Genomic DNA, 22,935 nt, shown 5'->3' on the forward strand with positions numbered 1-22,935 from the left:
AGTCGTTAAGCGTCTGCCTCCGGCTCAGGTCATGATCCCAGGGTCCTGGGATCGAGCTCAGCATTGGGCTCCCTGCTCCATGGGAGACCTCTCTCTCCCACTCTCCCTGCTTGTGTTCCTTCTCTCTCTGTGTCTCTCTCTATCAAATAAATAAATAAAATCTTTTAAAAAAATTTTTTATTTCTAATTTTGTCATTTAATGTGAAGGTTGTGTTGCATAATATTCTAGTTTTATGCCATTTGCAGATTTGATGATAATGCCCTGTAGGTCATATTCTAGTCCTTTGATTAAAAAGTTGAATAGCCCAGGGCCTGGTACAGAGTCCTACAGGCCGTATCAAAAAACTCCCCATCAAAAAAAAAAAAAAAAAAAAAAAACTCCCCATCACTGGGGCACCTAGCTGGCTCATTTGGAAAAACACGTGACTCTTGATCTCAGGGCCATGAGTTTGAGCCCCACATTGAGTGTAGAGATTACTGAAAAATAAAGTTAAAAAACTGGGGGTACCTGGCTGGCTCAGTCGGTAGAGCATGCAACTCTTGATCTTGGGGTTGTAGGTTCAAGGTCCACACTGGGTGTAGAGATTACTTTAAAAATCTTAAAAAAAAAAAACAAAACTTCCTGTCATTTATCAGGACCCACTAGGTGTGGTCATCCAGTCAGTTAAAACTTCTACTTCACCTTAAATTTCTCAATCATTGACAAAGCCACATGAGAGATTTTATCAAATGTGTTAACTCCTTGGAAAAAAAAAAATCGGCTTCTATTAATACACAGTCGACCCTCGAACAACACAGGTTAGGAGTGCTAATCCCCCACACAGTCAAGTTCATGTGTAACTTTTGACTCCCCAAAAAGTTAATTACTAATAGCCTACTGTTGACCAAAAGCCTTACTGATAACATTAACAGTTAACACATATTGTGTATGTTTTTTATATTACATAATGTATTTTTGCATTAAAGTAAGCTAGAGAAAAAATATTTTTAGGACGATCCTAAGAAAAGAGAAGATACGTTTATAGTACCATGTCATATTTATTGAAAAAAATCCACATAGATGGACCCATACAGTTCAAACCCATGTTGTTCAAGGGTCTACTCTATACTCTCGCCATGGTTTAGTTATAACAGTTCAGTAATAACACAAAAGGAAATAAGGTTTATTGAAACTTTATATGTGCCCAGGTCTATTTTAAATACTAGAGATGCAGAGAGAAACAATAGAGAATAGTCCCTACCCTGGTGGAGCTTACACCCTAGTAATGGGAATTATAGTTTGATAGGTATAATTCTTGACAAAGATTCCCTTGGGATCACAACTTCCTTACCTAGATGGTCACAGACCTTTTTAATTATCTGTTCTGTAATTTTTTCAACAGGAAACCATACAGTTTTTTCTCTCCTTAAACACCCTTTCTTCATCTCTAATCCTGTGGTACCATATCTTTCTTCCATGATTTCTCAATAAATTTATAAGTACTGGTTAAACTACCTCCAGGTGAGCTGTTTGCATGGAGATTTGAACCCACTCAGGCAGTTGTTTGCTATGTTACTTTCTGGATTTTTTTTCCCCCTCTTTGGAGGAATAAATGACAAATATGGTTGTATGTATTTAACATGTACAATGTGATGATTTGATATATATATATATATATATATATATATGTATGTATATGTATGTATGTATGTTCTGGAATGATTACCAAGATCAAGATAAGTAACCTGTCCATCGCTTCACATAATTAGCTCTCCTTTCGTGTGTAGGATCATGGAAAAGAGCACAGTATCTACTCCCAGCAGCTTTCTAATATGCAGTACAGTATTATTAACTGCACTTACCATGCTGTATGTTAGATCTTCACAGTTTACTCTTCTTATAACTGAAACTTTGTACCCTTTGACCTACATGTCACCCTCCCCCCCAGCCTCTGGCAATCACCATTCTCTTTTCTGTTTCTATGAAATTGGTTTTTTTTTTTTTTAGGCTTCCACATGTAAATGATCCCATACACTATTTCACTTAGCATATGCTCTCCGGGTTGAACCGTGTTGTCACAAATGGCAGGATTTCCTTCTTTTTTTGTGAATGAATAATATTCCATTACAATGACCCTTCTTCTAATTCTGCCTTTCGGATTATTGTCCAGTATGCGAATTTACAAAAGAGGCACATTTAGTAGTCAGAGTCTTGTTTTCCTCTCTTAGCAAAAGGAATAGTCAAGCACCTTCCTCAAGCTTTGAGCCCGTCCTCCTTGTCCTCTGAACAGAACTTGAAAGAATCTGTTACCCTTAGCATTTTTCCAAGACTTGGCTCTTTCTAGGCTGCACTTTGTGTTAATCCTCAGTTACGTTGCACTTCTTTTCATCTTTTGTTTATAATCCATTCAGAAAGTTAGAGCTCTTAGTGTGTATGAAAATGCCTGGCACATGGCAAGCACTAAGGACATGTAAGTGGAATCTGCTTTATATTTGCTCGTGGGTTTAGACCCTTGTAAAGCCTGTTAGACCTTGAGCTATGGTCAGACTTTCTGGAACTGTAGCCATGGCATCGTACCAGTCTTTTCTCTAACTGTTGTCGAGGCTTTTCCATCATTTTGGTAACAGAAGACATTTTCTGTCTCATGTTTAAATTCAGACCTTTAGATAGTAAGTTATTAAAACTGTTAGTTAAAAAATGGGTTTTATTTTGTGATCATGACACCACTGTTTTTGTTTTCTTAATTAGCTACCTGCGAAATGTGTGGGATGGTTGGTGTGCGAGATGCTTTTTACTCCAAAACAAAGCGTTTCTGTAGCGTTTCATGTTCACGAAGCTATTCGTCAAACTCCAAGAAGGCCAGCATTTTGGCCAGACTTCAGGTAACGGTACAGAAACCTTCTTGTTCTTTATGTCTGCTATTTCTATGGCTTTCACTGTTTATCTGTCAATTGATCGTGATTCACTGCACTCCACTTCTACCCAGTTGGCCAGTTACCACTTTATACCCTTTTTTTTTTTTAATACATGGTCCCCAGAGTTTGCTCCGTCTATAAAATTGAACAGCTATTATAAACAGACAAGGCATACTCTCCAAACTGTATAAGTGAAAGAAAAATATATACTCTTTTTCTGAGTAAGTATAAATATAATAAACACCTCGTTATATACAGAAACTGAAGCCATTTTTCCCCCTTGTTTTCTTTTGAGTTAACATCAAGGTAGAATCATTCAATATTTGGGGGGAAATGGTTTACCCTTTGGTATTATCTCTCCATCATCTTTGCTTTGTACTTTTGATTGCAACCTATTTGATACCTTGAACAAATGTGTTTGGTTAATCCAACTAACCTTTTTGAAAACGTTCATGGTATAAAAAGAAATTCGTCTTTCTTTAAATGTACCTCAGTGCCTACAAAATGGAGATTTGATCATTTGACTAAGTTGTTACCATTGTAGCATATAAACAATGTTTTTAAGGCATTTAAGTGACTTCTGTAATAGATTTGATCACATTTTTCTTACTCTCCTTTTAACTTATTGTGATCATTACATAGCACTGAAAGGATTATATAAATTCCCCAAATTAAGGAAATACATCACTTAGATGTATTTCTATATTTCAGATAGACAGTACGTAAGATCCTGAGCAGTGGTCTGTACCCAAATGGATGGCAGTTTGTCACACTGTGAATTTGGCCCATGATCATTTTGTCATTGATCTTTTGCGTTAGCACTAAAGGTATAAACCTCAGTCACTTGCTCTTTAAACATTAAATTATCTTCTCTTACCATAAAAATAGCAATGCTTGGCAACCTGCATGAGTGAATAACCACTGGTTTTATCTAGTATAAGAAGGAATCAAGTATCCACCACAGCCTATATTTTAACATTATGGGATATAATTTTTTATTAACATATTAATTTGCATATTGCTGTTTTAGTTTGCGCCAGCCCTGCTACCCATGTTAGACATCTACACTGTAGCAGGACTCCAAAACCATTTCTCACATTAAAAGTCCTTGTCTGTTTTCTCTGCTTTAATAATTTTCTAAACCCTTGATGTTACTTAAGCAGAATGGGTAGTATGCAGTCAGGTTAATTTTTTCGGTGGAGGGGGGTGGATGAAAAAGAATCCTATTTACTTAACTCTTCTTGTTTTAGGGTAAGCCTCCAACAAAGAAAGCAAAAGTTCTTCAGAAACAACCTTTAGTTGCTAAACTAGCCGCATATGCTCAGTATCAAGCTACCTTGCAAAATCAAGCAAAGACTAAAGCAGGTAATATCGGTGAATGTAATAGAGGTGAAATATTGGATACTGATTCATGTAGTTTGAGTTAATGACATTTTAATTTTGGGTTTTGTTAACTAAGCCATTTCTAGGTTCTACTGGTACAGTATGACATTAGGCTTCCTGATGATGGTTTTAATTTCAATAAATAATTCTAGAAGAGAGTTGTGTTCACAAGTTAACAGTGCTTGGGGTAGTACCCCTAACATTTTTTATTTGGCTTATTATTTTCTGTGTACAGGTTCTGCGTGCTGTGGATGGTGGGGAGCTTTGTGGGGATAAAAAGCAAAGAAATAGGACATTTAGCAAGCTTTGTAGGGAGTGGGGAGAAAAGAGTAGTAAGAGGAAGAGATTGAGGAAAGGATCATTTCTAATAGAAGATTCTTGACAGGAGAGCAGAAGCAGGGAGATGTAGCAGGAATTAAAGCAGTGAAAAACCCTCCTGAAGGTATCAGTAGCAGATACTGGCTAGAAATCTTTGAGGTGCCCAGTAAAAGCTGCGTGGGAATAAAAACCCGAAAGCCAGCCATGGCATTCTTTGTTATCCTGAACACTTCTGTTCTCCACTGTTCTTTGCTGCTCATTACTGAAGAGCTCTTTCTTACTTCACTTCCCAAGCAGCTTGTGCTACGTGTGGAACACAAACTATTTGTTTGCAGGTATGATCTATGCAAAAGTTCATGTTTATTTAGAAAAGTTCTTAAATCTGTACAGGAAAAAAGAAAACTTCCTTTCAAGGTGATAAGTTAATTTTATATCATTTCACATTTTCATGTCAGTGAAAGATTTGAGAATTGGAATATACCTAAATTTATTTGTTTTCAGCAGCAGTCTCCATGGAAGGCTTCAGCTGGGGTAACTACATCAATAGCAATAGCTTTACAGCAGCTCCAGTTACCTGCTTTAAACATGTGAGTATGGAATTTTTCACCTCCTATTGAAATGCTTAGTCATTGTTTAAAGCTGAAGACACAATAACACCTAAGTGTCTTGTCTTTAGAAGATCTTTATTTTGTACAATGTCATAAAAATGTTTCTTTTTTATTATACTTATTAGTAATAAAAAACAATGTCTAGAAGTTCTACAAGTAAAAGCATCCTTTAAAGAAATTATAATTTGAAATTATTCGAATAGGGAAAAATACTAGTCTCCTCCAATTTTCATACTAAGCTGAACCATATACAGTTTGCTGGTTTTGTATATCGTGTGTATTGGCAGTGTGGTATGGTCCAATGTAATACAAACCATCCCTCGTGCATGTTACCTAAATCTTTGTGATCTGACCTGATAATTCGGAAAAGGAAGGCTCTTTGTTCCAGTTACGTTTTGTCTACAAAGGTAAAATCACAAAACAAGGAACCATAAGTAATACAGCATTGTGGGCTGAAATATGTGATACATACTGGAAAACCCTTTGCAGGATGTTCTTTTTGGCAAGTAGATTCTTACAGAGTATGTGAAGTAATTCAGAATTATTTTAAAAACGTTATCAGAAGATCAGTTAGGGGCGCCTGTGTGGCTCAGTCACTGGGCGTCTGCCTGCGGCTCGGGTCGTGGTCCCGGGGTCCTGGGATCCAGCCCCGCATCGGGCTCCCTGCTCGGCCGGAAGCCTGCTTTTCCCGCTCCCACTCCCCCTGCTCATGTTCCCTCTCTTGCTGGGTCTCTCTGTCAAATAAAATTAAAAAATCTTTAAAAAAGAAGATAAGTTTGCTCCTGTTGATTCTTTTTGTTCAGTGATCTGTGATTAATTCTCTCCAATACTTTTTTGACCTTACTACGCATTTACTTTATATTTAAAGGTTCTGCCTGCTATTAAAAAAAACTTTCTATCTGCTACTGACTATGTACAAAAAGAAAAGAGAATTTAGAAAATTAATGAATGAAATTTTGCTTACACTAAACATTTTGTTAAGTTAGGACTTTACTTTTAAATAACAGCATGTGGACAAAACTGAGCTTGAGTTCTTGCTGCGGAAACCCAAATGAATTTTCATTTGTTTACGGCCAATACAGACTCTTGATCAAGGCCAAGCATATGAAATCAGTGGTAAGAATGTAAACTAAAGCTGAGTTCATTCATTTGCTAGTTTTCTTTCCTGAAAGTACAGCTGTTCAGCCCCTTTGTTGGTGGCATGCTGACTCTCTGCAGCAGCCTAAAAGGGATCCTAGAGACTTTACTCAGTGTGTAAAGTAGGTGATGTACTTCACCGTAAGGTGGATAGTAGTGTTACATTTGTGAAATAGGTTAAATAAATACACAGCAACAGCAACATTAAAGAGAACTGCAAAGCAGATCTTTCTCTTTCTCTCTCTAGTTCTTTCTGCTTTTGAGAAACTCAGACTCAGATTACGTTCTCAGTTACAATAACTCCTTCATCCCAGATACCTGGAACATATGTTGTCTCTTCTGAATAGCCTTTATCTCTCTTCCTGTCTTTAATATTCTGGGTTTTTTTTATATTTTGATACCATAAACCATGTAAAGCTGTGTTATGTAAGTAGTCAAGGTATTTTTTTAAAAAACATTTCAAAATCCCAAAAGCATATTTTATTTCATGTCCGGTATATTAAAGTTCTCTGTAAGAAAATCTCTATTATAATAATGAAACTGATTTTGTTTTCAACAAGGCCCTGCCTTGTTTCATCCATCTTGTAGTCTTCTAAGACTCAGACTGCCTGCCCTAACACTGGTTCATCAGTAAGGCCCACTTCTGCCAGACTCCACATCTGCCTTGTCTCCAACTTGAGCACAGGTTGGGGGCCTTTTCCTGCTCAGAGGGGATTCTTTTTCAAACATAATTTTAAGAAACATCCAATGTGTAACATGGAAGCAGAACTACTCTGATTGAACCAAGAATTGGGGCTGGGAGCAGTGTCAGAGCCCTGAGTGCCTTGCTTCTTTAACGTAACCCAACTTCTTCTGGAGTAAGGATCACAGGTAAACAAACACTTTATATTTCTCGGCACTTAAGTATGATTGTGATCAGTTCTAAAATCACAGGATTTCAGGAGTGGAGCTCTTTTTTTCCCACAGTCTATCTTTAAACTTCTGGGAATGAAGTTTTTACAAAGTATATCGTAGGACTGTGTCCTCTTTGATAGTTGCTGTAATTATGCACAGTGCTTCCTGCTCAGTCACTCAGTTACGGCAGTGTTGACATTTTTTTTATAATTAGCAAAGGAAATTGAGCCTCAACTGTTATTAAATTACCTACTTCAAATCTGTATGTCATGATTGTCATCTATCTAGTATATCTTTTATTTTGTCTAGGTGGTAGTTCGGTAGTTTTGAGAGTTTTTCTTTTTTTTTTTTTTTTTTGGTTTTTGGTTTTTTGGGGTTTATTTGTGTAAGCTTCAGAATTATTACTCTTTTCCCTAATAGACGTAGTTAGGATAAGAGGAAGCTGCACTGATTGATCTAGCAAGGGTGGGGTGGCCAGAGCCTTTGCCCCTGATCCTTGGCTTCCCCTTCCTTGGCAGTCTTGGAAGTTGGAAACCACTGAATTAAGTAATAACACTTTTAATTAATCCTAAATCATACGGTGACAAAACTGTAAAGTATCTTAAAAATCATCTAGTTCATCTAGTCCATCTCTTGTTGTAAATGAAACTCTTGCTACTTTTTTCAGTAGCCGGATTATATTTCAGTTTTGGGCTTTAACCTGCTTTCCATAATTTTAAGTTTTGTTTTTTTTTTTTTAATGTAGTTTTTAATTAAGCCCCCCTGGGAAAAATGTTCCTGTGCTTCTTTTACTCATACACTGCTCCCACACAATATTTCTGACACCAGATGTGCAGGTTTTCCACACATCAAGTAATTCTTTAACACCAGCTGGGTGTCTGACAATTCAACTCAATTTTGACACTGTCTACCTGGAGTTAGCATCATGTCCCTCAGGTTAAGGGCTCAGCCACACAAGACTAGCCCCACTTTAGATACCAGTCAGAAGTCCCAGTTGTTACCTATGCTTATGACCAACTGGCTGTAAATCAGGTTTCCCATGACCTCCTTGGGTTCAATAATTTGCTAGAATGGCTTACAGAACTCAGGGAAACATTTGCCAGTTTATTATAAAGGGTATAATAAACAATACAGGTGAACAGCCATATGAAAAGATATGTAAGGCAAGGTTGTGAGAAGGGGCATGGAACTTCACGCCCCCTCTGGGTGTGCCGCTCTCCTAGCACCCCCATGTGATCACCAGCCCAGAAGCTCTCTGAACCCCGTATACAGATTTCCCTCATTATCCGAAAGTCCACTTTACACCACTTCACTTTTACGAAAGGCCTGCATTAGTACCTGTTTCCACTAACCAAAAGAAATCAGAAACAGATTTTTGCTTTCAGGAAATGAAAAGTGCTTCCTCACCTTATGCCATTTTAGCTTACAAAAGGTTTTGTGGTTATAGTTATGATTTTGTCTACTTACGGATGGCAGGGGAAGCCTATATTTTGGGATTTTGATGAAGGCTTCATCGTATAGGCATGGTCAATCATGAACTCCACACCCTCTCCCTTTCCCAGGAGGATGGGGACTGGGGCTGAGGGTTCTAAGCTTCTACTCATAGGCTGGTCTTTCTGGTGACCAGCCCCCATCCTGAGGCTGTCTAGGAGCCCACCCAGAGTGTCCACATTAGAACAAAAGATGCTTCTATAGTTTAAGAGATTCCAAAGGATTTAGGAGCTCTGTGTCAGGACCCGGCTCAGAGACCAAATATGAGAACGAAAGATGCTCCTAGTGCTCTTACCACTTAAGAAATTACAAAGGTTTTAAGAGCTCTGTGCCAGGAACCAGGGGCAGAGACTGATACATATATATCAGACTGAAATAGATATTTCTATTTTTTTCTATTTTTTATATATATTTTCGTATTTTTTTCACAGCCTCTAACAGCAGTATCCATATCTATCCTAACTATGGAAAAATCAAAAATATTAACTGCAGTACCGATGCCAGTTAGGTACACTGTATACATAAAATTCACAGGTGATTTTCTTCTAGTAATTTATGTATGAACCCAAGAGAGCCTCCAGATGATCAATGTGTATATGCAGATCATTGAGCTTTAAAGCCTTTTTCATTTTTTTGAAAGACCTTAGTCTTTTATTTTTATTTTTTTAAAGATTTTATTTATTTATTTTAGAGAGAGAGAGCACAAGTGGGGGGAGGCGTTGAGAGGGAGTGGGAAAGAATCTCAAGCGGACTCTGCACTGAGGGCAGAGCCCAACGTGGGACTCGGTCTCACAACCCTGAGATCGTGACTGGAGCCAAAACCAAGAGAGTTGGATGCTTACCTGTCTGAGCCACCCAGGCCCCCCGAGACTGTAGTCTTTTAAGTTGAACCCGTCCTATTTCCTGTTACTTGCCTTTTAAACCCAAGTAAAACATTTCTTTCTAGACATCACAGCACAGGCCAGAATGTGCTAATATCAAGTGGATGTGAAACATAGAAATCAGTCCTTTAGTCGTGCATTTACAGACTTGAGATTTCTTTCATTTGATACCGGATTATATACTCTGGTGTCCTGTTGATAACTTACTGCTAAGATCAGAAATCATCCTACTTTTTTCTCCCTTAATAATAGTTTTAGTTTTGTTATTTTAAAAAAGGTCCTTTGTACACATGTATACCATAACTTTAAAGCTGACTTTACTGCCTCCACAGAGATACCTGGTATCACTTACTTGGTATATTCTAATCCTCTCTTTGACGCCTGACCTGTATGCCAGGTGTTTGAGAAGGGAAGGTTATCCGCACTTCTTTACAACATATATCACGAGTATATTTTTGGATTTTAAGGTCAAAAACAAAAGTCCTTTTGTTTGTGTATGTACAATAAAAGTAGTTTCTCTTTAAAGTAAAACGATCCATTTCTCAAGTATGTGTTTATTAGTAAAATAATCCATTTCAAGTAAAATTGTTTTTTGCCTTTTTTCCCCTAGCCTTGACCATACATAAACACAACTCCACTGGAAGTTGAAATATTTGTGTCCATTCTCACTCAAGTTAGAATCTTCCGTATGTCATTCTAGATTGCAGAATTTCTTTCTGATGGCAATAAAACTTGAGTTAGTTTCTAGCATTTGTTAGTGCTTCATCTGAGTTAGTTGTCACAGGTCTCGCCGTGAAATAGAATTTGGACTCTGGTATAATAAAAATCACCTGTCTTATTTTTATGTTTTAAAGAAAGCCTAAATAATCTAGATTATTTTAATTTTGGTCTGTTTTCTAAGGTAGTTCTTGATTTTCTGTTGGGATCCCCTGATTCTTAAAACAGTATTGGTTTAATACGTTGTTGGTTTTTTTAATTGTGGGCTATTTTATGCCTTTCAAATTAGTAGTCACTGCTTCCTATCCCTTTTTACACACACATAGCATTCTCCCATTCTTAATCTTGCTTCCGACCCACGCATCCCATTTTCCGTTTATACTCTCCTTATACTCCCCTTCATCCTGCTGCCACCACCTCAAAAAGTAGATTCTGGTCTCAAATCAAAAGGTGAGTGGGCTTTCTGGAGAAAGAGGGAACAATTTTTTTTTTCCTATTTCAACCTACCAATTCCAGCAGGTAGCATTTAGGAGTTCTACTTTCTTTCCAGTTAATTTCCTAGAATGTTTTCTTCCCTTTTTGGCCAAACGGTATTTCATCTTTCTCTACTAGATGAACTAATCATTATGCCTTTTAGTCTTTCACTGGTGGCTTTTTGTACATTTGTCATACCATCATTGGGATAGATTCTTTCTTGGTTACCTGTGTGCAACTTCAGGGCTAGCCTCTGCCCACTTGTTGAAGATTGTGGGTGGTTATCAAAATAGGTTGGCAGTTCTGTGGAGGGAAATTTGTATTTCTGCCATGAAGCATCATATGTGCAGTATATCAGCCCTCTGAGAGTCTAGCCATCTGGGCTGTTGGACTATCTGGGAATGTTCTTGAATTGCAGAAAATAAGACTTCCCACCCAGTTATTTTTTTATAGATGAGTCAGGTGGAGGTTATCATTCAGTTGTGCTGGGGAGCCCTCAGCATTTGGATTTGGCCATGTCCTGCAGGACCTGATGACAGCTTACCTTGCAGGGAAGGAGAGTCGCTCCCAGATAGCCCTCACGAGTGGCCCTGGAGCAGGAAGTGGTGAAGCAGATCTTCCTGATTTGGGAGGAGCCTGAGGTGGACCTCTCGTCCTGAGTCTGGAAGGTAAATTTGTTGTTACCTGTAAATTATGGTTCTGCTAGTTCATGCTATGCCAATCCAGACTTTCAGAGGTATCCCTCCTGCCAGCAAGAGAAGACAGATGACTTAGATGAAGATGGCTGTCAAGCCCTGGGTCATTTAGTCTTCCACACTTAAGAGTATTCATTTTAAACAAAAGGGCAGATACATCTGTGAAATTACCTTATTATTTCAACACATTGAGCACATGCTATGTAGAAACTATGGTGCTCTTTTTTGTTGTTTCTGTTTCTTCATTTTTTTGTTTCTTAGAGTGAACCATATGGATTGGTTTAAGAGGGTCTAGCAGAACCACAACCTTACAGGCAAGAACAAATGTCACTTTCTGCTACTTTCTCCTATACCAATCCAGACTGTAGGGACAAAAACATTACCCCAATAAAGTGAATATTGTCCTTATTTTTTAAGTGAGCATATTGACACTTTATTTTCCTTAATAAAATGTGGCTAAAAGTTATTTTCTGCAAATAATCGTTAAGGCCAAAAAAAAAAAAAAAAAAAGGTGAAATTGCCATATCTAGCTGTAAGAGGAGTACTGTATGCCAAATTCACTTAGTAGTATGCCAACCTAACCCCCAGTTTATCAGCATAACTGTGCTTCTTTCTTCTCAACCAAAAATAAACCCATTCCACAAGATTTGGCAGCCAAACAAAGAGGGGTGGATACCCTGCCTTAATTTAGTGCATACATTTAGCTGCATCTATCTGCTCTAATTGGTTCATCCTCACAGGAATGAAAACATGGTCGTCATGTTAATATAGCTTAGCTTAATCTGCGTTACCTATCATCCTTCCAGCCTCTCCTTTTCTGATCGTATCTGCTGGCAATAGGGATGGCCCTACAGTCTAGAATGATGTAGGGGGAGATAGCAGAACCTGAAGAGTCCAGTCTTTCAGTTCAAAAACAGCAGAAAGAGGTAGTCATAATGGATGTACTGTTTTTTTGCACAGCTCAGGGAGATAGTTATGTGTGCCCTTCCAGAATCACCAATATTTGAGATAGGCCACTGTCTCCAAGTTACTGAGGCATATTCATTGCTTGTGCTACTTAAAGTAATAGCCATAATTTGATTCTGTCTTTGGTATCCAGACTTACTCTAGTTCAGGATTATTTCACCTTTTCTTCCTCTCCTTCAGAAATGTCATGAACTATTGAGAGGATAGGGGTTGAGTACTGTTTTAGGCTAATCCTCCTGTGGGTTGGCATCCACCAAAGTATGAGAAACCTTGCATGGAAGACCTTTACCCAATGTTCAAATTGGCTAGATCGTGTAACTCTTAGATGTCTTTGTTTGGTCATCTTTGAGCTCTGAAGCTGTTTTGTCTTTTCCTGATTTGTTGGTATTATCAGGTCTTTTATAACCTAACCCAGTCCTTTTCTCTATGTTCAGGGTTCTAAATTATATATATAACGAGCTGATTGTCAAGGCCACAGAAACTGTTTAGTATTACCAGCATTTATATTCCTAAATTCACTAATTTGATTTAATTAACCGTTGCATAAACTTCAAATAATTGTAAATGGCCTCAAGTTTTAAGGATTAAAATGTAATGGAAATTATAATTTGGGCATGTTAGACTTAGGAAAATCTCTTCGTGATACTCATTTAATCGGCTTTCTGAGTCCCCATTCTAACCATGTGGTGTGGAGGCTAGTGATTACCAGTTCTGACATTGAACATTTCCTCTTTGTTTAGAAATAATAAATTATTTAACAATTTACCATGGTATGCATCTCTAAAAACTCTTCAACTCCACCTTTTTAATAACTTTTATCAGGTGCTTTTGCCACATGTCTGTTTTAACAGACTATACTTCTGTTTTATGAATTTAACTTAAGTTGAAAATACAGATAACTAAGTTTTGTTTCTCCTGTTAGTGGAAACCACATTGCTCAATTGGAATTATTTTTCTTTCTGCTCTTTGGACAGACCCTTTAAAATTAGAGGTTAAGGTAAAGTGCATTCATTCAGCGTATATTAAAAATAACAAGTTTCTCTGCTCTATCCGGTGAAATCTATTGAGTTTGATAGCTTTTACAAAAATTGCTGCTCAGGTCTAATATTAGGACAGTATTGAATTTTGAAGTTGACATGGATCTATTCTAATATATGTGAAATTGTCTTTATCTTGAGCTTGCCCCTGACACTGGCTTTTTCTAAATAGAATTCTGTGAAAAGGGAAATAACAACTCTATTTTTAGAGAAAAATGAATGAATTAAATGGCATTTTTAATTTAATATTTCCGTTATTGATGGGAATGCTTATTTTTAAATAATGTGTTTTGGGCTTTATGTTAATTAGATGATAACTTAATAATTTTTATATGACAGGCACCTATGGGGACCTGCTGGGGTGATATCTCAGAAAATGTGAGAGTAGAAGTTCCCAATACAGACTGCAGCCTACCTACCAAAGTCTTCTGGATTGCTGGAATTGTAAAATTAGCAGGTGAAAGCACACGTAATAATTTACCAGAAAATGCCAGTTATGTTTTTGTAACTTGTAAGAAAGCATATTTGTAAATTTTGCAAGTGTTGCCAAACAAATAATAAATACGATAATAGGGCAAAGGTTAGCAAATTTTTTTTATAAAAAACCAGATGGTAAACACTTTTAGCTTTGTGGGCAGTACAGTCTCTGTCACAGTTCCTCAGCTCAACCATCGTAGCGAGAAAGCAGCTGTAGCAATACGTAAATGAATAGGCATGGCGGTGTGCTAGTGACACTTGATTTACAAGCACTGAAATTTGAATTTTATGTAACTGTCACATATCATGAAATGTTATTCTTCCTTTGATTTTTTTCAGCCATTTAAAAATGTAAAACCATTCTGAAATGGCAGACTATAAAAAACATCAGGCAGTAGGCCAGATTGTGGGCCATTATACAGTTTGCCAAACTCTGGTATAGGGAAATACTTTGAAAAGTAACAAAAAGTTGAGGTGCTAAGAAGAGTGATAAGGTCCATGATACTAAAAATAAATTAGTGTTGTTAATTTCATCTGTCTTGGTTTATTTTTCTTCATTCCCACTGCTTTCCATATTGCTCATCACATAAATGTGTTAGGTATGTACTGTGTTAGACACTATGGGCAGGTGATGTGCAGAAGTATGAGACCTAGTTTATTCTGTGAGCCGCCATCTGCCAAGTGCTGACCGCATCCGTGACGAGGCACTCAGTGAGTGGTGCAGTGAGGCACTGTAGTACTTTATCAGGCGGCGGGGATGGGGCCTGCAGCTACTCCGATAAGTTGTCCTTAAACTAGAGCTATCTAATGCATCCTCCTCTTTCTTTCCTCTCTCCAGCCATTCTGCCCCAAACACCCTGCCCACAGCTCATTACGCACTGCTGACAGACGATTTACTAAAGATGATCTTCTGTTTTTCTGCTCAGGCATGCATCTTTTTTTTTTTTTTTTTTTTTTTTTTTTTGCTCAAGCATCTTTAATCACTTCTTTGTCCTTAAAGGATCGAGATGGTTGGCATTTACAGCTATTGATGAGTTGCTCCATAGACCACTGGCCAAAGTTTTGGTTGCTTCCCAACAGAAATGCTCTCTGTTCTGATGAGGCGAGTTCTCCCTCCTCCCTCATAGAGCACGTTAGCACCTCTGTGCCTTTGCACAGACATTTTACCCAATTCAATTCCCAGCTTTTCCTTGAAACATTTCTCCAGCTATTATAAGCATTCTCTAAATGCTTGTGTTGTTCTCTACACTGTAATTTAAAACAACATATTCTTTCGGTCCTAGATGTTTAAGCCAGTTGCATTTAAATAGCTCTAAAGATCAATGTGTTTAATATCCAAGAATTATTTCTACCTTCCATCTCCAATTTTACGTTTCGATTTTATCTAATTGCATCATATGTCTTATTTAAGCCACTTTAATGATGTTTTAGAATTGAGCCTGATGTTAATCATGAACTAGAGCTCAGCAACAGTTGGCAGACTCATGAATTATTCTGTAAATTACTGAATTTTAAAACTAAAGGTTTAATGCTATAAATTTTCATCATAGATCTTAACACAGGAAAATGCTGACTGAACTTAGCTCCCTGCCTGGAACATAAGTTTATTGGGCCTTTCTTATTCTCCTGAAGGCCTTAAATTAAATTGTAATCTGTTACCAACAGAAGATTTATTAAATTATAGACAGGAGATATTATATACTTTTTGTTCTTTCTAAGAAGTAAGGCTTCCCATTCGCTTAGTACGTACAGTCTTTAAGTCCTTTCACATATTTCTTGTGTTTATTGAACTTTTTCACCTAGCATTTTCACATTTTATTTCCAAATAAATAAGACAGAAAAAATTTGATGCTTGAGGTAGCCACATCCAAATTATCCAAAAATATTTGGTCATCTAAGCAGATAGACAAAGCAGTCTCTTTGAAATGTTACTTTAACTGGATTTCTGTGACTTGACGAGGTTTTACCAACTTACTGTAACCTTCTTTTCTTTTATTTTCCAAACTGTACATTCTGGTAGGACTTTCCCACCCGTTTCCACTGAGAATTTCTTTTCTAGAATTTAAGAAACTGTGGGTAAAATTAAAATACATTACAAGGAGGGAAGCCATGCTCTGAAAACAGTTAAACTATAATGACATTATACAAACAGTTCTCAAAGTCTGAGTGGTACACCAGTAGCAGCAGCTTCACCCAGGGACTTGTTAGAAATGCATATTCTCACTCTGCCCCCAGCCCTACTAACTCAGTCTCCGAGTGGGGGAGTGGGGGAGGGGCGGCCATCTGTCTGCTCGCAGGCCCTGCACGGGCTTCTGCTGCGGGTGCACACTAACATCTGACACCCACTGCCGGCTGCTAGGTCCTGTTCGGTTTCATTTCATTTTCTTATTATGTGGTGATTGGTTTGTTGGTTTCAGGTTACAATGCCCTTTTAAGATATGAAGGATTTGAAAATGACCCTGGGCTGGACTTCTGGTGCAATGTGTGTGGCTCTGACATCCACCCAGTTGGCTGGTGTGCAGCCAGTGGAAAGCCTCTTGTCCCTCCTAGAAGTAAGCAGCCTCTTTACCCCTACTGCAGTTGGAATATATGTACTTCAGTGCAGTGTCACACATGGTAATATTCGAGTGATATCAAAATTACAGTAATAACTTTCTGGTTTCACATAACTTATATGCTGGCAAGATATACTTGTTTTCTCTATTTTTGTTACTCTTCTTCAGAACCTTAATACTCTGAGTTGCAGGGAAAATTGTTGTGTTTTTTTTTTTTTTTTGATAGTTTATGAAGCAATTCTACTCTTTGCTAAAGTGTAACTGGTTATTTCTTTTGTTTTAGCTATTCAGCATAAGTATACAAACTGGAAAGCTTTTCTAGTGAAACGACTTACTGGTGCCAAAACACTTCCTCCCGATTTCTCACAGAAGGTAAAGACAGGATCTTAGAAAGGACTGAAGTGTCGATTGAGAGCTCTAAAAAAGGAATAGCCTGGAAGTTTTTTTAAGGAATTGTTTTAATTTAGTGAGCTAGATGATCTAGTTTAATGTCGAGTGCACTCAGTATTTTTAATGGTATGGTATTGAAATTATTTGTAGACCTTTGTCATGAATTCCGAACAGTTTTTGTCTGCTTTTGTTTAAGGTTTCAGAGAGTATGCAGTATCCTTTCAAACCTTGCATGAGAGTAGAAGTGGTTGACAAGAGGCATTTGTGTCGCACACGAGTGGCAGTCGTGGAAAGTGTAATTGGAGGAAGATTAAGACTAGTGTATGAAGAGAGTGAAGATAGAACAGATGACTTCTGGTGCCATATGCACAGCCCGTTAATCCATCATATCGGTTGGTCTCGAAGCATAGGCCATCGATTCAAAAGATCTGGTAAGCACCTGTCACAAGACCACCTGTTGAAAACATCCTTGAGGCTAAATTATACTACTTGGTTATTTTTTTCTCTGCAGAATAGCAGAGATCAGAAATAGCATTCTACTTGTCAAGGCTGCTCATTCTGCCTTAATTAGGGAAGGTTCACACTAGAATAGCAGTGTCCTGACTCCTTTATATTCCTTCCACTTGTTCTCAATTCAGATATAATGCACTTTTGGTCACAACTACATTTGTTGTCTTACACTCTTCCTAGCCAGCCCATTTGAAAGATCTAAAGGTAGCCTTTCCCCTTGCATTCAGTTCTAATCAAAAGAGCAAGATTAAATGTGGTTAGACTTAATACTGAACACATTAAAGCATACCTCTAAAGTTGTGATTCCCTAACGAAGGAATTACCATCATTCTGATTGGCTAAATGTATTTAATAGCACATGTACTCTGAAGAGAGAAAGACTATTAGAGGATATTTTTCACCATAAATGTAGAAGGCATGTATTTCTGCCATGTTTTAGAGTATACATACCTTGTGAGTTTGAAACCTTCAAAGAAACGTGGTTTTTGGTCTTCTCACAAATGCTGACAGATTAGTATGTAACTTTTCCTTGTAGATATTACAAAGAAACAGGATGGACATTTTGATACACCACCACATTTATTTGCTAAGGTAAGAAGTTTTTATAAGAACCCTCATTTGTAAATTAGGTTTGAAAGAGGGTTGTGGGTTTTTTCCTAACATTATGGAAATCACAATTACATTTATTCACTTAAAAGGATTAAGACCTTGTGATCCATAGGTGTCACAACTATTGATTATAATTATTCTTAAATTCTGTCTTATTTGCCTGAATTCTCTCTATCCTCTAACGGAGGTTTGAGTTATAATATTAGGTAGGTAGGAGAAGGCATTTGGTATTTTCATCTGATAAGCGTTTTCAAATTGGTAATATTCTAATTATTAAAATGATAACATTTGTAACAGTAGATGTGCTTTCATGTAATTCTTTAGGTAAAAGAAGTAGACCAGAGTGGGGAATGGTTCAAGGAAGGAATGAAATTGGAAGCTATAGACCCATTAAATCTTTCCACAATATGTGTCGCGACTATTAGAAAGGTAAGACTATAGGTTTTCAAACATAGAAATGGCAACTGTAAGAACTGGGTTTAAGGTAATAGAAGAAGCAGGCCCTTAACATATTCCTTCTGACATAGAAGGTATGTATCTGGATCTTCACTGGGGAGAAGGATACCAGGAAAATAAATTTCAGTTTTCATATCAGTGTTTTTTATAGCGTGTTGTCATCTTGAGTCTGCTGCCTTTATTTATGAGGTATATATCCTGAGTTAGAGGAAGAATATTTAAGTTACTTCCTGGTCAAAGCTAATCCAACACAGAATTGTAACATGGCCAAGTTTATCTTCAGTTTCCTGGGTTTTTTTTTTTTCTTTCCTTTTGTGCCTTTTTCTTCTTTTGGTAGTACTTTATTTTTTTCTTTTTTTCCTCTCTTCTGAAGCTCCTTTTATGAAAAGATCTAGAAGAGTGGTTCTCAATTCAAATAGGCATCAGAATATCCTGAGGAACTTAAAAAAAAAAAAAAAATACAAATGACCAGACCTCTTAAATGCCCACCCCATCCCTGTTCTGATTTCATCAGTCTGCTGGGGGGCCCTAGCATTGGCTTTTTTTTTTTTTTTTAAGTCCCCAGGTAATTGTCCAGTACAGCCGTGGTTAAGAACCACTGATCAGAATCTGATTATATAGGAGTGTAGCTTAAATTGTGATTTGCATTTCAACCCAGTTTAAAGCCTTGAGCCAAAAGAATTAAAAACAGTTATGATTGCTGCCATGTCCCAGACTCTCGTGCGCAAGGTCACACAGCTAGATGAGACCAGCTCAAAGTTTTATTCTTCCTCTTTACCTGACTAGTGATCAGAATTACCTAGTATTATTTAAAACAGATTTCTGGGGCGCCTGGGTGGATCATTTGGTTAAGCATCCAACTCTTGGTTTCATTTCAGACCATGATCTCAGGGTCATGAGATTCAGAGACCATGATCTCAGGGTCACGTCAGGCTCCATGCTCAGCACAGAGTCTGCTTGAGATTCTCTGCCTCTGCCTCGCCCCCCGTGTGCACGCACTCTCCCTCTCTCAAATAAATAAAAATATAAAAAAAAAAAATTACCTTTAAAACTAAATAAATACATAAATAAAAATAAAACAGATTTCCATGACCTACTCCAGACCTACTCAATAAGAATCACAAGAAGTATTACACACAATAACGTATTTGTTTAAAAAAGATACAGTTCTCTAGGTGATTCTGATAGCCAGGTCTGGAAACCAGTGCCATTGTACCAGGTTCTGTTCCATGAAATGAGAATGAAGGGTCCAGTGAATGAATATAGCACCAAACTTCACTCAGGAATTAGTTAGAGGCGCCTGGGTGGCTCAGTCGTTAAGCGTCTGCCTTCAGCTCAGGTCATGATCCCAGGGTCCTGGGATCGAGCACCACATCGGGCTCCTGCTCAGCGGAAAGCCTGCTTCTCCCTCTCCCACTCCCCCTGCTTGTGTTCCCTCTCTCGCCATCTCTCTCTGTCAAATAAATAAATAAAATCTTTTTAAAAAAATAAAAAATAAAGGAATTACTTAGTTATTACTTGCCATACTAGGTTTGGTTTGGACTCCAGAAAGCTTATAGTCTTGTAGAACAAGGTAAGATATATAAAAAGTTTGTTTCAGGATCGACTATGACTTAAGAAGGGTACACAGTACTGTTGGAATTCAAATAAAGGAGATATCACATTGTCTCAGAGGAATCAGGGAAAGCTTTATAGAAGAGAAGAGATTTGAAAACTTCACCTTGAGGGTTGGGAAAAACAGCCCAGCAGAGCTGCAGGGAACTATTGTAGAAAGAGAATGTGCACAAAAACATTAAGTTAGGAAAGCATAGGCCGGGTTTGGAGGAGACAAGTTGTTCACACAGTGCACATCAAAAAAGTTGCACTGAGGGGCGCCTGCGTGGCTCAATCAGTTGACCGTCCGACTCTTGATTTCCATTCAGGTCGTGATCCTCAGGGTCATGAGATCAAGTCTCGTGTCGGGCTCCACACGTAGAGCCTGCTTAAGATTCTCTCTCCCTCTCCCTCCATCCCTCCGGCCCTCCCCTGTGCATGCGCTCACTCTACCGTTCCCGAACCCCACCGAAAAAAAAACAGGTTGCACGGAGTATTCTGGCCAAGGCTTTTCTTTTATAAGGAACAGAAACCCACTCAAGTTCGCTTTAGGAAAGTTATCCCAAGGACAGGCAGTCTCCTAGACACGCAGGATGAGAACTGGAAAGCCAGAGGAATTCTCTCCATCTCCCGGGGCCTCTTTTGTCCCACCTCTTCTCTGCTCTGAGTCTCTGCCACTTGTCTTTCACTCTTACGGTCAGAGTCCTGCTCACTCAGTCTCCATGTGTGGCTACGAGCTCCGTTCTGTATGATAGGCTTTTCTTTTTTTTTTTTTTTAAGATTTTATTTATTTGACAGAGAGAGACACAGCCAGAAAGGGAACACAAGCAGGGGGAGTAGGAGAGGAAGAAGCAGGCTTCCCGCGGAGCGGGGAGCCCGATGCGGGGCTCAATCCCAGGACCCTGGGATCATGACCTGAGCCGAAGGCAGACGCTTAGCGACTGAGCCACCCAGGCGCCCCCTCTTTGATAGGCTTTCAATTCCAGCCCATGACTTGACAACAGTCTCGGGGTCTGTTAATCCTAATCCTGAGAGACATTCTAGCTGAGCCCAGCCTCTGGCTTGGTCCTCTGAAGGTTAGAAATTAGTCCCCACTCTGGTCCGCTGTAGTTAGGAAAGGGGAAAGGAGGCTCATGTGAGTGAGGGTAGCCTTTTCCAAAGGTGTAGGCAAAGCTGTTAAGCTTGCAGAGGAAGTTACGGTACATGTGCAATGTAGTAGAAACAACTAGGAGAAAGACACTCTGGGGACAGAAACTAAAAGATAATGTGGAACTAGGTCATGCAGGCTTTGGTTTTTTTTTTTTTTTTTTAAGATTTTGTTTATTTGAGAGAGGGAGAGAGAGAGAGCATGGGGTGGGGGGTGCACGGCCGTGGGAGAGGGCAAAGCAGGCTCCCCACTGAGCAGGGGCTCAATCCCAGGACCCTGAGATCATGACCTGAACTGAAGGCAGACACTTAACTGACTGAGCCACCCAGGCGCCCCATCATGGCAAGCTTGGAATACTTGGTCAGGCCCTCTGAGCTTGGAAAAGCTTTCTGGTGTGAACAGAGGTCATACCAAAGAAAAGTTAAGCGGTGTAAGACGGGAACTGTCCAGAGAGGAAGCCTGAAAGCAGTTCTCAGTGTAGTAAGGAGAGAGTTCATGGCACAGATAGAGGGCCTACCTTTAGGGGGAGTCCTCGGACCTGGTGCTTTCTCACCTTTGAAGCTAGCTTTGACACCCTGCCTAGACTCTCAGAGGATGTGTTTAGCATGCAGGGAAAAGGCAGGACTAAGACCCTGCAAGGGAGAAAAACTCCCAATAAAACTGGAGGAGTTGTGGGCATGGAGGTCGGTTACTGAAGCAATGTGCGTAAGTGACATCGCCAAAACAGGAAGGAAAGGGCCAAGATCAGAAATGTAAGGGTTGGAGGGCGCCTGGGTGGCTCAGTTGGTTAAGCGACTGCCTTTGGCTCAGGTCATGATCCTGGAGTCCCGGGATCGAGTCCCACATCGGGCTCCCTGCTCGGGGGGGAGCCTGCTTCTCCCTCTGACCCTCCCCCCTCTCGTGCTCTCTCTCTCTCTCTCTCTCTCTCTCTCTCTCTCTCTCTCTCTCTCTCTCTCATTCTCTCTCTCAAATAAATAAAATCTTTAAAAAAAAAAAAGAAATGTAAGGGTTGGAGGTAAAAGGACGCCACCAACAGGAACATCACCGAACAGGAGAGGTGAGACCAGGTCAGCCGACTGTAATGTCATGAGAGTCCGGGAGAAAATGTTTCAGAGAGTTGAGAGTAGTGAGTAGGTATGGGATACTTGAGGGAGGCCGAGGTTTGAGGAGGGTACATGTTGGGGGAAAGGCACTGGATTTGACAAACTTGGCCACTGGTGATTTTAGCCTTTTAGTAGGATCAGGACAGAAATCAGACTGCAAAGACTTACATAGTTTATACCTGGCAATGGGTCTCTGGGCGAAGTATCTAGGAGTTCATCGTACTGTTCTTGTACCTTTTCTGTAAGTGTGAACTGTTTCAAAATAAAGTATTTTTAAATCTTTTTAATGTAATGGAAAATGGGAGACATTAGAATATAAGAAATAGTGTTTTTGGAGCAAAGTACCAGCGGTAATCGGACAAGATGGAAAAGTTTGTGGGGGTAGGGTACTACATCTTAACAGCATCAGGGGTGCAAAGAAAGGAATATGGGGACCCTTGCGCAGGGCGGCCTTAATTTCTGTTACACGGGAGCGTGGGTGTGTGTAGCATAAGAGGTAAAGCGGAGGCTTGACAAAGCTGGGAAAGGTTTGGAAAAACTCCTCTGTGTGCTAAATCAGAAGGAAAGAAAGAAAGTTACGCTGAATATCAGGACTCCGA

General features: G+C 39.0%; 1 protein-coding gene across 9 annotated transcripts in view; it reads left to right on the forward strand.

Moving 5' to 3' along the window:
- Positions 1 to 22,935, forward strand: part of MBTD1 (mbt domain containing 1) — a 65,284-nt gene that overhangs the window by 27,326 nt on the left and 15,023 nt on the right. For 4 of the 9 annotated variants that reach the window (XR_003525165.2, XM_027624889.2, XM_027624890.2 and 1 more), the window contains 9 exons: positions 2,729 to 2,868; positions 4,146 to 4,260; positions 5,098 to 5,183; positions 13,836 to 13,953; positions 16,391 to 16,525; positions 16,812 to 16,900; positions 17,115 to 17,349; positions 17,964 to 18,019; positions 18,362 to 18,466. Coding sequence is in view for 8 of the 9 variants with exons in the window: in XM_027624889.2 (XP_027480690.1) it covers positions 2,729 to 2,868; positions 4,146 to 4,260; positions 5,098 to 5,183; positions 13,836 to 13,953; positions 16,391 to 16,525; positions 16,812 to 16,900; positions 17,115 to 17,349; positions 17,964 to 18,019; positions 18,362 to 18,466 (1,079 nt within the window). In the remaining variant the exon portion in view is untranslated. The remainder of the gene's footprint in view (positions 1 to 2,728; positions 2,869 to 4,145; positions 4,261 to 5,097; positions 5,184 to 13,835; positions 13,954 to 16,390; positions 16,526 to 16,811; positions 16,901 to 17,114; positions 17,350 to 17,963; positions 18,020 to 18,361; positions 18,467 to 22,935) is intronic. The other 5 variants (XM_027624891.2, XM_027624892.2, XM_027624893.2 and 2 more) reach the window with 5 other exon arrangements.

The sequence above is a fragment of the Zalophus californianus genome, chromosome 16 (assembly GCF_009762305.2).
Source record: "Zalophus californianus isolate mZalCal1 chromosome 16, mZalCal1.pri.v2, whole genome shotgun sequence".
NCBI lineage: Eukaryota > Metazoa > Chordata > Mammalia > Carnivora > Otariidae > Zalophus > Zalophus californianus.